The 16,278-nt window shown below is 38.0% G+C and overlaps 2 protein-coding genes and 1 long non-coding RNA gene across 3 annotated transcripts; 2 read left to right on the plus strand and 1 right to left on the minus strand.

Annotated features, from left to right (window-relative positions):
• On the minus strand, positions 1,459 to 3,795 carry LOC109949895. The gene is made up of 5 exons (XR_002272218.1): positions 3,493 to 3,795; positions 2,269 to 2,438; positions 1,970 to 2,186; positions 1,728 to 1,868; positions 1,459 to 1,582 (listed from the first exon to the last, which is right to left on the minus strand). It is a non-coding gene; the product is annotated as an uncharacterized LOC109949895 (long non-coding RNA).
• On the plus strand, positions 3,948 to 7,994 carry LOC18775234 (transmembrane protein 184A). The gene is made up of 7 exons (XM_007207411.2): positions 3,948 to 4,178; positions 4,338 to 4,681; positions 5,270 to 5,343; positions 5,695 to 5,844; positions 6,198 to 6,483; positions 6,695 to 6,928; positions 7,032 to 7,994. Exons 2-7 carry the CDS (start codon positions 4,526 to 4,528, stop codon positions 7,395 to 7,397), a joined length of 1,266 nt encoding a protein of 421 aa, XP_007207473.1. The 5' UTR covers positions 3,948 to 4,178; positions 4,338 to 4,525; the 3' UTR covers positions 7,398 to 7,994.
• On the plus strand, positions 9,274 to 10,004 carry LOC18774364. Its single transcript, XM_007206707.2, has one exon. The coding sequence runs from the start codon at positions 9,459 to 9,461 to the stop codon at positions 9,852 to 9,854; it is 396 nt and encodes a 131-aa protein (XP_007206769.2). The 5' UTR covers positions 9,274 to 9,458; the 3' UTR covers positions 9,855 to 10,004.

A 16,278-nucleotide genomic window follows, 5' to 3' on the forward strand; every position in this document is an offset into this window, starting at 1 on the left:
CAAATAATCCGTTTAATTAAAAAAAGTAAGTTAGTTGGGCCCATTTTTCCTGGGAACGAGAAACGAGGAACGGGCAACTTTACTCAACGAACGCAATCCCTGCGTTCGCATGAACAAATAGCTCATTTGTTTGAAAAAGTAAGTTAGTTGGGTCCAATTTCCTTGGAAACGCCAACTGTATTCAACGAACGCACCCCCTGCATTTGCGTGAAAAAATAGCGTGTTTGTTTGATAAAGTATTTTAGTCCGTCAAATTTTCCGGGGAACGACGAACTTTACTCAACAAGCGCTCCCCTTGCGTCTTCGAAGTAAAATACCTTGTTTGTTGAGTAAATCAAGGAGTTCGTTGGGTAATTTGGTCAACGAACAACATTATTTACTTGACGAACGAGTCGCTTAGCGTTCTTTAGGTAGGTTTGTTGGGCATAAATTACTGAATATAACTTTCATAATTTACAAAGAACCAAGGTAAAATGAAGGATTATTTAAGGAGTTACTTCCTCTACATTTCAACTCAAAGACTTCCACCTCTTTTGTACTTAATCCATTATTCAAACACAATCTGAGAGACAAAAACAGAAAACCCAAACAATGTCACATTCAATGGTTGGTAGCTCAAGAGGCTCCACCACACCTAAGAACAAGAGGTTGGGTGATGATGGTGTTAATTCTTCGAATTATGTCCGCCAACAAGTCAAACGAGCCCATGATGTCACGAAGCCTCCCACCGAGGCTAGTAACAACATCTTTGATGAAGGAGATTCAACGACCAAGTACCACATTTACAATGGCGGGATTGAGATCGGCTTTGAGATGTTTAGGAAATACGCTCAGCTTGATGGTGGTTCAACTAAGTGGGACAAAATCCAGGTATACGAAGCAATTGCTATTTTGGAGAAGCGAGCTCCGTGAAACACCGGTATTGTATGATTTATTTGGTGTTGGTTGTCATCATTTCTGATGTCATTTCAGATGTTATAATTTCAGCCATAATATCGGATGTTAAATGTTAGAATCGGTATGGTAGAATAGTTTGAGGGTATAAAATGTACAAAAAAATAACCCCAAAATATGGTTACGAGACCTTTATTATCAATCTAGTAGGAACTCCTGTTTGGTAAATGAAGTCGGGGCTTCAATACCCTGCTATCATGTTCCCATTGCGGCAACAAAAAAACTCTGGTGTGCAATGTATTACGTGAAGTAGATAACGTCCAATTGGCCGTCACATAATGCAATTGTCCATGACATACTGCAAACACAACGTCCCTGTATGCAAACAGGAATACGTACATGCAATTGCACAACCTTAACCATCAACCTTATGTGCATGCAGTTACAGTATATGGAACTAATAATAATAATAATTTACTATTAAATATATATTATTCTATAGATAATATGTCTAATTTATATAATTCATATAGCAATATATATAATATAGAATTTATATATTTTTTACCTTTTTATTTTCTACTATTTCATATATAGTTTCCTAACACATATAGAGCCCTTCCGGAACCCCTTCTTTCTTCTTGAACATCACCTTTTCCTTTGCCTTCTTGAAGTCTATATGTGTCACCTGATGCACACAATTTAAATGTAACACCCACGTTAATTACAATGATTAAGCAACCAGTTGAATCAAACACAGTAAGAAATGATAAACAAATTTCAGAGATTCAAGATGGGGAAGGGAGGTTGGAAGATCAAAGTGTCTTTCTCACCTTCATACGGCGCTCTCTCAAAGCAAGCAAACCAGCTTCAGTACATATTGCCTTTATATCAGCCCCAGAGAACTCATCCTTGGTCATAACAAATTCTTCTAAGTTGACATCATCAGCCAACGTCATCCTGGATGTGTGAATCTGCAATCAATAGATCCAATCATCGTTAGTCACAACCATAAAAACTTGGCACGTTTGATGTTGAATTTGTTTCTTTCTTATAAACAGTCATGTCAATTTACCTGGAAGATGCGCCTCCTTGTTTTGATATCAGGAAGAGGGAATTCAATCTTCCTATCTATTCGGCCAGGACGAAGCAAGGCTGGGTCAAGACTCTCAATTCTATTTGTTGCCAAGATCACCTTGACATCTCCTCTTCAATCAAAACCATCTAACTGGTTCAGTAACTCCAACATGGTCCTCTGAATTTCACGTTCACCACCTGAATGGGCATCATACCTGCAGACAAAAGATCATCTGGAACATTTGATTAACAGTAATTTACAATCTTTTCATCAATGTTCAGCGACTTGCAGCTCACCTCTTTGTACCAACTGCATCAATTTCGTTGATGAAGACAATGGAGGGTGAGAGGTCATCAGCAACCCTAAAGAGTTCCCTCACTAATTTCGGACCATCCCCCAAGTACTTCTGAATCAACTCACTACCAACAACACGTAAGAAAGTTGCTGATGTTGAGTTTGCCACTGCCTGAAAAAAGTGAAAATATGCTTACACGCTGAGAAGATAATTTGACAAGAAGAGTGCAGATACAACAAATATGCCATAAGCAAACATCATTGAAAGGAACTCTGTGGGGCACGCATAATTTTCGTTAACTGTGACAATAAAATTTTGAAACTAGACAGGTCTTTGCAACAAATTTTGTTGGTGCTTGCTCTGACCCAAATGTCTATTGTGAGTATGATATCGGTGGGTGCATGAGAGAGAGGTGCACCCACAAACATACAAACAAACAGGAAAACTAGCAAAAGCAATTGCTACTGGTGTCAGCATTGCAAAATACACAAAAATGGTGACAGAAATAGAGAGCAAACTATAATATCACAAAATGAGAATAGATGCAGCGACCTGTTGGAAGGAAAATATCAGTTTGATGATATTTGACACCCAACTAATGACAACTGCATCCCTACGGCATGTTGCATACAGAATATGATACAAATTGGAAAACAACATGGGAGACAAGTCTGAAATCTTGCAACTTAATTGAAACAGTGAAGCAGGTGACTGCACCCTGATTTTTTTGTAACATGTGCAAGTGGGGAGGATATTCTAGTGAACAAGACAGAACAAGGATACCAAAAGAACAAATAAATACAAGCAAAAGTTGAGATACGTGCATACTTTGGAAAAAAAAAACTATATACTGTAATTGCATTCAATGACTTGGATTTGCATACAGGCTATTAGTAATTGCATACAGAAATATGCAATTGCATGAACATTACAGCCATCAATGTCAGATACCCACTTCACCTCACGCCACTTTCAGAATCACAAACCCACCACAATCAAATCATACACAATCAGAGGCCTCATGGGTATTCATATATACAATCAGATCAAGAGGCACTATAACAACCCAGCAGAAATGCACAGTGGGAAAAGAAATACAAAATTTGAATAATTAATTTCTGGAATTGTTCAATGAAAAAACTGAAACAACAATTCAAAATCACTAGAAGAATAAATTAAATAGAACCATCAATTACCCATAACGAAAATCAAGACACGAACTTACCGAGATGGAGGAAGCAGCTGGAGAAGACGAAGTGGGTTTCTGGGTTTTGGTTGAAATATGCTCCTCAGATGGAGAAGACGAAGTGGGGGGAGCTTCTTCAGGCTGTACGAAGCTGTGCAGCTGTGACTTCACCGAAATAGAGCTGTGGCTGTGCAAAGCTATGGAGGAGGAGATAGACGAAATCGATCTGTGTGCAGCCTAGGTTTTGAACGCGCGGGAGCTTTTTTTTCCTTATTTTCACTGGTTAACCAAAAGAACCAGTTTCACTTGTTTTTAAAAAAAGCCCACGTGACTAGCATGTGATGGGCTGTACAGGTACAGCCGGCGCACCACAGCCAAACTCTGGACTGACTCACACTATTTATGTTTAAGGGAAAATTAATATATATTTAATTAATTAAATAGGGGGCATTATTAGGTAACGTTAAAATAAAAAATTTTAAAAAAGGTTGGAGCTATTTTCATAATTTTCATGGTGTATTTTGTTGATTAGTTGTACAGCGGGACTGGAAGGGTTCCAGCCAGTAAAGCATTTCCTGCGAGGCCTTTGCTTCTTCCTCCTCCTCCTCCTCCTTCTTCTTCCTTTGATCTTATCGCAGGCGACGGTTTCACATCTCATTCGCAGATCTTCAAATTGACCTTCACGCCTTGACTATCTAATGTTTAGTTCTTCAAACGCTTCAAAGGTAAAGTTGCCTTCCAGCTTTCGCCTTCAATTTGTCTTCCCAATTAAATTCAGTCAAAACCCTTTTTTTTTTCGGCAGCCAATTAAACGGAGATGTTCACCCGTTCTCGATTCCACTTTTATTTTTCTTTTTTGATGAATTTATTTTCAACGGTTGCAGGCATTTCAAGCAATTCAAATAGAGTGTGAGGGTTAGGGTTTACGAATTCCCCACCCTTCCCTCACTTTGATGGAATTCTTCGACTTCTAACAAGCGAAATATTGCGTAGAGATATTGATAAACACTTCTGCTCAGGTTTTGATCATTGACTAGCTCAAAGGGGCTTGGTTTGATTAGAGGTTTTCAAAATGGCGGCATCGGTCCCAATCTACCTGAGCATTGTCGCTTTTTTCTGCACTGTTGGAGCCATAGCTTTGGCCATTTCGCACATCTACAGGCACCTCATGAATTACACAGAACCTACTTATCAGAGATACATTGTCCGCATTATCTTTATGGTCCCAGTGAGTATTTAATTCGAAGAAAACCCCACCTTGAAATGTTAATAATTTGTATCATTTGGATTTTATCATACCCAAATTTTCTTATCAGTTTCGTTGCATAGCTTTTTAGAGCTGCGGTTACATTATTTCATTCGACTTTTGTGTGAAGTCAACTGAATGAATTTCTGCTTTGTCATTTACTGAGTTGTTGGCTTGTCAATGTTAATCATGGAGTGATGATTATCTTCTGGTGCTGTTTTCAATTTCCTTGTGTTGTTTTCTCTTGAGGATTGCTGCTTGCATATGCTATGTATAGATTGTTTATGCATGAGCCTTTTAAGAAAATTTCCAGCAAATTGAAGGGATAAATGAACAAGACGAGGGTGTGTTGCAATAGAGTGCTCCAGGACCTTGTAGTTCCTGTTGTTTCCACCACTTCCCCATCAAAAATTGAGGAGAACAGCAGTTTTCTGTGTTTTTTTTTTTTTTTTTTTTTTGGTTTCCTTTATTGTCTTGGTTTTGAGATATTTTAGAGGTCACACCTGGAAATGCTTGTTTCTGTTGATTTTTTACTTATGTAACCAATGTGAACTTTATTTTCCTTGACAGATATATGCATTGATGTCTTTCTTATCCCTTGTTTTACCTGGGAGCTCAATCTACTTTAATTCCATCAGGGAAGTGTAAGTATTTCTTTCATTTGTATGAAGCTCCCACTGTACATGTAATTACTAATAATATGTTCCTTCTCTGCCCTTGTTTCCCTTGTTTAAATAAGAATGTAAAACGGGGAGAAAATAAGGTGAGGAGTATTTCACCATTTTGCCCTTAACGTCTGGCTATGAGGGTGACCTCTTGTGGAGAGGGTTTTGTGAACCCAAGGGCAAATTTCCCCCTCCCATTTGCTACTTCTCTCTCTCTCTAACCTGTTTATTACAAGCTGGGGCTTAAGTATCTGTTTCTCTGAATAAATGTAGGCAATTACAAGCTGTATCTTTTATCCTCATGCTATTGCTATTTTCTTTCTGTTTCAGTTATGAAGCGTGGGTCATTTATAATTTTCTGTCGCTGTGCTTGGCATGGGTTGGTGGCCCAGGATCCGTTGTCCTAAGTTTAAGTGGTAGGATTCTAAAGCCTTCGTGGGTTCTGATGACATGTTGCCTCCCTCCCATACCTCTTGATGGGTGAGTTCACAATCTATGCTAAATTTGCCAATATCTGCAAGCCAGGCATTTCTGGTGCAAGAAAAATCACAGAATTCTATTATTATGTGGGATTTTTTTTTTCCCTCTAGTTAAAATATCTGTGTACTATTTTTAAATGTTAGCAATGCTCCTGGTCTTTCATGTATTACTTGTAAATACCCTTGTTTTTATTTACACATATAAAATCAAAATCTCTACATAATAGGCAGAGCACTGCATATCTAAGGAGATCTGTGGAAAATATGGAGGTTTCTTATATAACAATATGTCATAATGTTGTATTTATGAGAGGATTGTTTGATGAACTCATACACTTAAAACTGTTAATGCAGGCGCTTTATACGTAGGTGCAAGCAAGGCTGTTTGCAGTTTGTTATACTGAAGCCCATATTAGTTGCCGTTACACTCATACTTTATGCAAAAGGGAAATATGCAGATGGAAATTTCAGTCCAAATCAGTCGTACCTGTATCTCACTATTATCTATACAATCTCATACACGATGGCTCTTTATGCTTTGGCATTGTTTTATGTGGCTTGCAGAGATCTGCTTCAGCCATTCAATCCAGTTCCAAAGTTTATTATAATCAAATCTGTTGTTTTCCTCACTTATTGGCAGGTAAACATGTCTCACTTTATTAGTGGCAAAATTTTTAAAGATGCAAACTTTGTTTGGTGTCTTGTGTGTTAGCAAATTGTACTTAGTTGTGGGATCGCATGCTTATGCATTAAGAGCAAAAGATGTAGAATGTGTTTTTTTCCTGTTGATAGGGAGGCCCATATTGCAAACTTATTCAGTACGTTTCTGACTCTTATTGTCTACCTTTTAGGGTGTGTTGGTTTTCCTTGCTGCCAAATCTGGATTAATAAAGAATGCAGAGGATGCTGCTCAATATCAAAATTTCATAATATGTGTTGAGATGCTAATTGCTGCTGTTGGTCATCTATATGCATTTCCCTACAAGGAGTATGCTGGTGCAAATATTGGCGAGCCTCGAGGTCTGACTGGAAGCCTTGCACATGCCTTAAAATTGAATGACTTTTACCATGATACAGTCCACCAGGTGAGCCTTTCAAATTGTTATTTCTGCCATGGCCTAGCATAGATGGTTATCTTTCTCTTTTAACTGGGCTCAACCTTTCTGATGAGTATATATAACTGCGCAGTTTGCCCCTACCTATCATGATTATGTACTCTACAACCATAGTGAGGGTGATGAGGGAAAGAGGAAGTATCGGTCACGCACCTTTGTGCCGACTGGCCCAGAGATGGATGCTGTCAGAAGGAACAAGCACATGTTTGGGAACAAGATAGATGACATACAGCTTTCCAGTCTCTCATCTTCTAGTTCAAGCACTCCCAATAACTCTGGCCCAGTCCCTGATTCTGCAAATTCAGATGCAATGAAGTCTTCCCTGCTTGTTGATACCTCAAATGCTTCATCAGTGCCATATGACATGTCACTTATTGACTTGGACTTGACCAGCTACCCCGCAAAGGTTCCTTCAGCAAATGGAGGTGGTACTAGGTGACAAGAACAGACTGTGGTAGGCAGTTATGAAGAATGTTCATACCAGGAAAGAAGTATTAAAAGGGTTATGGGGTTTCGGTGAAGCTTCATTTGCTTAATTGTGTGGTGATATTGGTGTTGGTATACTCCATCTACCTCTCTTCAGTTTGATGCTCTGTCATCACAAACATCAGGCTTCCCACTGAAATTGTTTTCAATGGCTTGTTAGTTCAGTGTGCATTGTAGATACAGAAAATCTAATTGTCATACTTGCTAGATCACAATAGGAAACATGAAATTGATTTTGTTTTTTTTTTTCCCTCCTTTTTAGGTTGCCCAATGAAGAGTTCTGTTGCTTATTGGATTTCATAGACTTGATATCGAAATTTTTTTTCTGAGTTGGGCCTTGGTACATGGTTCGTCTTGTTGTTCCTTTTCTTTTTTCTTGCCAAACAATCAAGGAGATGAGAGAGCAGTTTTTACTGTAGTTACCAATAATGATTTTACCAGTTGCATGGCAGTGCAATCAAAGATGTTTTGATGTACTTCTATTATGTGATGCTGTAGGTTTGACTATCATTTGTTATTGAAATGATTGATTGAGGTTCTGATTCTTATATTTGATTAGGCAAGGATGATGCAGACTGACAGTGCTAAAATGCTAGTCTGGCAACCATGACTATCAGGTTTTTCGTCACGAACGAAAGCGATAGTCTTCTGGATATGATTGACTATTAATTTTTGTGTTTGCTGAATTAGCTTAGAATTTTGTTTAGTTTGCTGAGGAGGAGCAGAAATTTCTTAAAGAGCCTTGGACGCTAAGTCCTCCCATGACTCTTGGTGCATCTGGTTTGAAACTTGAGATGTTGTCATGAGCACGGGAGTTGAAAGAGCGACTATATAAATTGCATGACCTACTTATAATTCATAAATAGTAAACTTGTAAAGGTAGAACATGCAAAATGTATGGGTTGGTTAAGACTTACATGCATTGATCTCTTCTATAATTGGTATTGACCAACTTTTTATTAACTACTGGGGAGTTAATCTATTCTCTCTATTTGGTGTTGACCTTTTATAATAATCGTTGGACAATTTTCTCATCTCACGCAAGTCACCCAGCAGCCTTGGCTTATCTGTCTTACTCTGTTGCTGCTTCTTCAAACAACTCAAACCTAGTTTTATAATGGCATTTTTTAAAGTATTGAAGTTAGAACTCAACTTAGTTGGGGATTAATGCTCAAATTGCATAAACTAGTCCTATCATCTACATAAACACTCCTAATGAAGTGAAACCTAGCTATGTAGAATCCACTTGTTAGGCTATTATAGGGTTGTTTTCCTAAAAAATATATATAATTAAGTGTAATCGGTTGTATATAATAATGTATTTATTTCTCTCATAATTGTGTGTAATTACAACGTGATGAGAAAGATAAACACAATGTTGTATAGAACTAGTGAGAGAAGTCTTTTCTCATATACCGAGTGCTGATTAGAATAACCTGAAAAGATGATCAAGTTGGTAAAAACAAAAAAGTTGAAGGATGATGGCATCATAGCATCATAGAACCTAACCATCCCATTTCTCTCATGCAATAGCAAGAGTGAAGGAAAGAAAGAAAGTCCAAGAAGAAAAAGGGAAAGCCAAAACACAAAAGGCACGTGACCGTCCATCTAAAAAGACCATGAGCATATCCGACTAACCACGTGTTAAAGTAAAAAAATTACTATATAGGATTGGAGAGAGACAGAGAGAGGGATGCTAATTTAGAAGAGAAGAAAAAGCAATGAGGCAGCAAGCAAGCCAAGCAGTCCTGGCTAGCCAGCTCCTGTGGCGGCCCACTGCTCGCTTGCCCAACTTATGACTTAACCAACACAGGTTCGTAGAATTTATACACTTCCAGACTCTCAAACCAACCATCCCTTTATATTTCTCTTTAAACACCCCACCCTCCTCTTCAACCTCCATCTCATAACTCCTCTCACACACCCAAAAGAAAAGACAACTAAGTCCTCTCTCTCTGTGTTTCTGTCTCTGTCTCTCTGTTTTCTCTGTTTCTCCCTCTGGCTAAGTTCTTCAATGGCCGGCCTGTGGGGACAGAGCATTCACCATGTGGGCCCAAACCCATCAATCAGTAGAAGTAACTCATTGAATAGCAGCAGCAGCGGCAGTGGGTGCTATTACAACAGCTACATGGAGCTGAGCAGCAACAACTACACGATGATGGAGAAGAGGCAGCTTTTTCTTAGAAGCTATCAGTTCAGCAGGAAGAAGAGCCTGACAGAGAGGATCAAAGGGTCTTTTTGCAAAGCCAAGAAGGTCATATGGCTGAGGCTGCGTTCAGCTCGGAAGCTTAGGAAGTTGGTCTGCTTTAGACTCAGATATGGACTTGCCTACCGGAGAAGAAGACTCTGCCGTCTCCTGAACAATTACCACCATACCCGCAAATGCAATAACTCCTACTGTTTCTGGTAGAAGAAGTACTGGTACTCTTGTAATTTCTTTTTTTTTTTCCTTTTTTTTCCTTTTTTTGGTTTTCTTTATTTTAGAAGAAAAAAGTGCCAAAATTTGGTGTTGTTCCCACGAGGTAACCAGTTATATACATGATGATTTCCATTCTATTTATTTGGTGATGCTAGTTGTTAATGTCATGCTCTTTTTTATTTCTATTTTAAGGGTGGGGGTAGGAGGAATTTAGAAAAATGGTTAGTTTTTTTAGTAATTTTGGGTAATTTATATATAATTGGTGTGAGAATCCCAAAATAATAAAATCTTAGTTTATGTATGATGAGATTGAGAATCTCAAAGTAGAATGGAATGGATACCATCTTCTAAGGGTTTGGTTTCTGGGTTACACAAAGTTTGAGGTCCATTTTTGGCTTGGAATAAGGCAGCTGTTGGCCTTAGCAAAGAGGCAAATGGGAACAAAAATTTGTGCAACTCAATCAAGTTGAAAGTTTGAACTCTCAAGGGAGGGCAAAACCCAAAAAGGTCAAGCAGCAGCTCAAGGATCCAAGTTTGAATGAAAGATGAAGCAAAAAAGTCATTGTTGGGGAACTGTGACTTTTGCACCTTGCATTGCATGCTGCTCCTTAGACTGTTTAAAGTCCTGTTGAAATTGATCACAAAGGCAATAGCTTTTACCCTTCATATTCTGTTTACACTTTGCCCCTTTGTCTTTTGCTTTTTTGGTGAAAACCCTTTTTTCCTAGTGATCCACTGGTATTGCCATCTCCACTGTTGCTTGCTACACATTCAGATTATTAGGGCAAAGTGAGGTTGAGGTTGATTGGTATTTCCGTCACTAATTTTATGCAGGATAAATTAACAAGAGCCAACCAGACTATGTGACTCAGCTTTAAGTGTTCTATAAGCTAGACTGCTTATCTTATTAAATTCCAGCTCATCTGAGTTAACCCTTTTTCTTAATCATGATATTCTTGACAAAAAAGTGTTCTACTGCCAAGATTACGCATAAAGATCTAATCTTTTTAGTACATTTTTTATTACTGGCAGAAGAAAGTGGCATGGTTGAGCATGCTCTGCACTTTATATAAATATATTATCACGGCATGGCTTCATTGCAAATCAACGTCAGATATTGGTGGAATATATGAATTAATAAAATGAATGGGCTAGATTAATCAATATTTTTCTACATTCCGCAGCAGCATGACAGATGCATAAAAGGGTTTTTTTCTACGAAGTGCTCATCTTTCATCTTTATGGGTTGGCTGGGTTTGCAGAATCTTTCATTTCAGATGCTGATAAAGACAGATCCCATTAACAAGTTGAGTTAGGATGCAATTTTTAGGAGGGATATAATTATTTTTGAGAAAAGGAGATAAAAAAAATTAATGGAATTAATACAACATTGTTTTCATGGACAAGACAACTCATCATCAAGATGAATGTGCTCAGTTGACAATTCACTCAGTGGAAAAAAGAAAAAAACTTGCGTAAGAGGGCTACTTTAATCTACTAATCTAACTTAATATTTTTTTTAATTAGTTATTTATATAATTGTCTAAGAATTACGGAAAAAAGTTTATCGCTTTCTTGTACGTGTTCGCTCATCATCAGGAAAAATAGGGTTTCTTAGAACATATAGAACATATATTAATCTTTGGAGACGAAGTCAACCAGATTTATAAAGTGACTGCATGGCAACGGTAACATACTTGCTAAGCAAAATGAGATGTGGAAAGCTCTTTATATATTCGTTTGACTCTAAATAGATCTGACAAGAAGGTTCTGCAGACTGCAACAGGAAGCTTAATTATCTAGCTGGATAATGTAGACAGAAGCAAAGTCATAATTTTTAAGATGGCATGAGCCATGATGAGGCACCTACATTTCCTTCTTCCAGCAGTACTAATATTCCTCTAGTTATGTTCCCAATATTAATTCATAGGGGAGGATATTTAACTTGTCAATTAATCTTGAGGGTAGAGACAGATGTGTTTCCTTAATCTCTGCAACAACAACAAAAAAAAAAAATATATATATATATATATATATAAAAATTAACAATTGGGTTTTTCTGACTGAAAATATATATATATATATATAAATTAACAATTGGGTTTGGCTCCAGAGTATATGCCATAAGGTTGAAGATTACAATACGAGCTTATTTAGCCTATCAACATATATCAACAAGCGCATAATTTAGTGATATTTTTCTTCTTAATATTAAAAGAGATTCTAAGTCGAATTCCCTTTTTCGTACAACCTTAAAGCTAAAACATGATAGAAAGCTTTCAATTTTGGATGAAGACAGTTTAGGTTTGGCAGTTGACGGCATGATATGAGAGAGACCAGAAGTCAGTTAACAATTGGTATCATGAGAGACACCAAGTGGCTAATTGTTTGGTATGCTAAACTTTACAGAACTAATAGTTGAGAGGGAGGGTTTTTTTATGCATCCTGATTAGACGGTGACACATAACTCTTTTTTTTATTTTATTTATAAATTGTTTAGGACTTTTTTTTATTGAGAATAGCGTACTAAATTCACACACACTACACAAATACTAGACTTAAATCCAGAATCTTGTCTAAAAAAGTAAAATATTCTAAACCATTATACTAGTGGGTCCTTTGCGGTGAGACAAAACTTAATACCTTTCCATTAGTGCTCTATTTCTAGGCCTTCTTTTGGACTATATTTTGAAAATTTCAGATAATTTAGTTCTTGGGCTTCTTCCCTTCAATTAGGTCAACTACTGTGGCCTTTCAAATTTGATCCCACAGAACTGATGAAGGCCCAACCAATATGGTGCAGCTTTTCTTAGTCAGACCAAAATAGGGTGCACAAAAAACCAACATGACACCTTAATTAAACAATTGCCAATGCCCAACCACTATTTTCTTCAATGAAGGACAAATTAGACCAACAGATCATAATCTTGACTTGATTATGGACTCATTAGTATCAGATTAATAAAGAATCAAGTAAATCATCTTTTGGCTAAAGATCACAACTGCAAACTTCACTTTCTTTAGCAAATGATTGGCTCTGATTTTCAACCCTAACATGGACATCAATCATTGCACATGCCTGTAATATTCCTCTAATCATATAACAATTCCTCCATCTCATTTTAATAAACTCAAGAGAGCAAGAGAGCAGCTTACAATCACAGAGGTGGTTATGTATGTGGTGGTAGCCATGTGTTAAAAAGCAGATATACAAGGCATTATATCAATGTATCTATCTCTCTTTCTCAGTGCAGAGTATATTGGGCTAAAATATGAAGGCAGCCATGTGTCATAGGGAATCTTAAAGTTACAATGTAAGTAATATCAGTCTCTTTCTGTTACTATTAGGTGTTTGAATGAACATTAAAACCAGAATCTTCATACATTGCCCTCCATTTAGCCCCCACTAGTTCTTCCCCTTTATATATTTGTAACACACAGCAATACCAAAAGTCCTACAATCTCACCTCCTTTCTGCTTCTCCTATCTTCTTGGTCCTCAGTGCAGCAGATGGGTTTCCAGGACATTGTTGGGGGAAGGTTGGGATGTCAATATGAGAAGCTAACCAAAAGGAATGAAAAGGTGGGAAGGCCTGGAAGGCATTGGGTGAAGAAAATGAATGGAAGACTGAAGGGTCTGCGGTTATCGCGCTCCCGGAAGCTTACTTTGAAGATTTTTTCTGCAGTTGTATGGCATAGCAGGTTTGCAAGGATATGCAGTGACATTGTGAACAGAATGAAAGCTGATGGAGCATATCCCAGTATTATCTTCTCTACTCAATGGGGGCTTCCAGTTCTGTCTCATTCATCTGTCAGGGGCTGCAGCATCAAATGCAGTCCCAATATTGTACCACCAATTAGGAACTGTATCAAATAGCATGATACTTTGATTGTTATTGTACATTTCTCTGTCTCAAATCATATAATTGCTTTTCTTATTTGCTTTCACTCAGAACTAGTTTTTATGGTCCAATTAAGTAGACAGAATTTACAGTTCATGAAGCAAATGGAGTATATTGAATAGTTGTCCTACAAATGACTCCATTAGATTCTCATAATTTATCCATTCACCATTTTAATATAAGGGAAACAGATATGGAGGAATTTTTATATACTTAGTGGACTAGACATGGTAATTCTAATTGATCAATTACTGTGAAGGAATTAGTTAAGATTTGCTACAGCTGAGATTATTATTTTCCGGCATAGAGAATCCAAGAAGATAATTCATACGGCCGACCATAAGGTTGGGGTAAAGGCAAGGACGATGATGATGATAATGATATTCAAGCCAACACATATTTGCATAAGAATTACACAATTTTTAAAAAAAAATAGAAAGAAAAAAGAAAGGTGCCAATATGACAATTAAATGTAAAGGCAAGGTGGCATTTGATTATGACAGGAACAGACTATACACAATGTTAAAGAAGTTGAACACAGGCAAGGCAACCAATTGGCCGGGCCCCTTATGTGATCCCTTCCTTGTAGTTATTACAAGCAAACGTTTAGGTGGTTTTCCTGATGGAGATAGCCTAATGCACAACAAAATCAGCATTTCCCTACCAAAGCTACCTTTTAGATGCAAAGCCAGTCATGAATAGCAAATAAGAGTCTTTGAGGCTGAAGTTTGGCATGAGAAAGTGCCTTCTAATGTCCTTTGATCCCATCTTCTGTCCCTTCTTTGCCAAGCGCCATAGTCTTGGTGGCGGTGTAAGGCTTTCCTCACATGTCTCTGGCTCCTCCTTGATAGTTGCTAGCTTACTCTTGAGTATTTCCTCTATGTCTTTCCAGGAGTCAGTCCGGAAATTCTTTCTGCTCATGCAAGGCACCACCCGCCACATTTTTCGGTATGCCCTCCTCATCTGCTTTCAAGTCGAGTTCTTCTCGGACAAACTAGGTCTTTAGCAGAAAGTGGTCATGATCACACTAGTAATGCTCTTCTCCTTGCCTATATATATATATATATATATAAAGAGAGAGAGAGAGAGAGAGAGAGAGAGAGAGAGAGAGAAGAGGAAAGGTTGAGGAAAGTGGGTTAGGGTTGTATTAGTTGGCTAGAAAATGGAAAGAGGAGGGACCAAAAGCCACAACCTTTGCTCCTTTACAGCGATGGTTCAACCATAATGATCAGCTTTTGTTCGTTAACCTTTATAAAACCAACCAAACCTTTATTCTATTGAATACATCATGAAATCCGTTTTCTAGTTTTGAAGTTGTATGCATATCTTGAACAAGGAAAGACATGTCTGCTACAAATTTCATGGATGACACTCTGTTCCTGGAAAGCTAATGCCTTATGTCTACAAAAGTCATCTGCAGAATTATGAAACTGAAACACAAAGAACCAGATGTGACCCCTTGGAAATAATAGTGATAAAGACTTGAGGAAAGCAAATCATGGTGGTAGGGAACACATTGGTGATCAGCAAGTTCAAAACCATATCATTTGATTCCATTCCAAATTGTTTATTAGAAGAGATTTCAGAAACCACACAAAAAATTTATGCCAATCTTCCAGCCTGATAATACATCATGTTATTGAGGACATACAAAATCAAAGCACTGATTTAATTTGTCCAACTGTCATACCTTACCAAACCTTTACTTTATACCAGAAAATCTTGCAATTTACTTACATGTGCCAAACTCGTCATTATTTCTGTTCTTCTTGCTTCTTTTTGAAGTGAACTACTTTGCTAACATGTGAATGCTAAAATATGAAAACTATGAGAGAATATTTGTTTGTGGGAATTTTCTGTGTATTCTTCTCCTTGTAGGAGGTCATATTTATAATACAACGAAACCTAAATAGGCAAGTAAATAATAAATTCCTAAATCTATTTGCAGTAGGAAATCAGAAATTAAAGTAAATCAATTACAATTATAATAGGAATTCTTGGTGTGTAAGGAAAGTAAGTCAATATCCACAAGTCACGCCAACACTCCCCCTCAGTTGGTGCATAGATGTCGCCAATGCCCAACTGATCTAGTGAATTGTGGAATGCTTTACTGGAAATCGCCTTTGTCAAAATATCCGCCAATTGATCCTCGGATTTCACAAAATGCGCAATCTGGTCCATATGTCGGGGTCGTTAGTCGAGAAGTCATAATCTGTGCAGCGGAAGATGCATAGGATACAGTTGAGTAGGAATTGGGATCGGAATATAAGCCTGAGTCGAGGCCGGAGTCAGAGTTGAAATCGGGATCAGGGTCTGAATCAGAGCCAAATTCGAGGTTGGGGTCATCATCGGAGTGGGGGTCGGGGTCGTCTACGGAGTCGGGGTCGGGGTCGGGGTCGTCTTCGGAGTCGGGGTCGGGGTCGGGGTCGTCTTCGGAGTCGGGGTCGGGGTCGTCGTCGTCATAGTCGGGGTCGGGGTCTGGGTGGTCGTCATCATAGTCGGGGTCGGGGTCGG

This window comes from Prunus persica, chromosome G6, assembly GCF_000346465.2.
Source record: "Prunus persica cultivar Lovell chromosome G6, Prunus_persica_NCBIv2, whole genome shotgun sequence".
Taxonomy (NCBI): Eukaryota; Viridiplantae; Streptophyta; class Magnoliopsida; order Rosales; family Rosaceae; genus Prunus; species Prunus persica.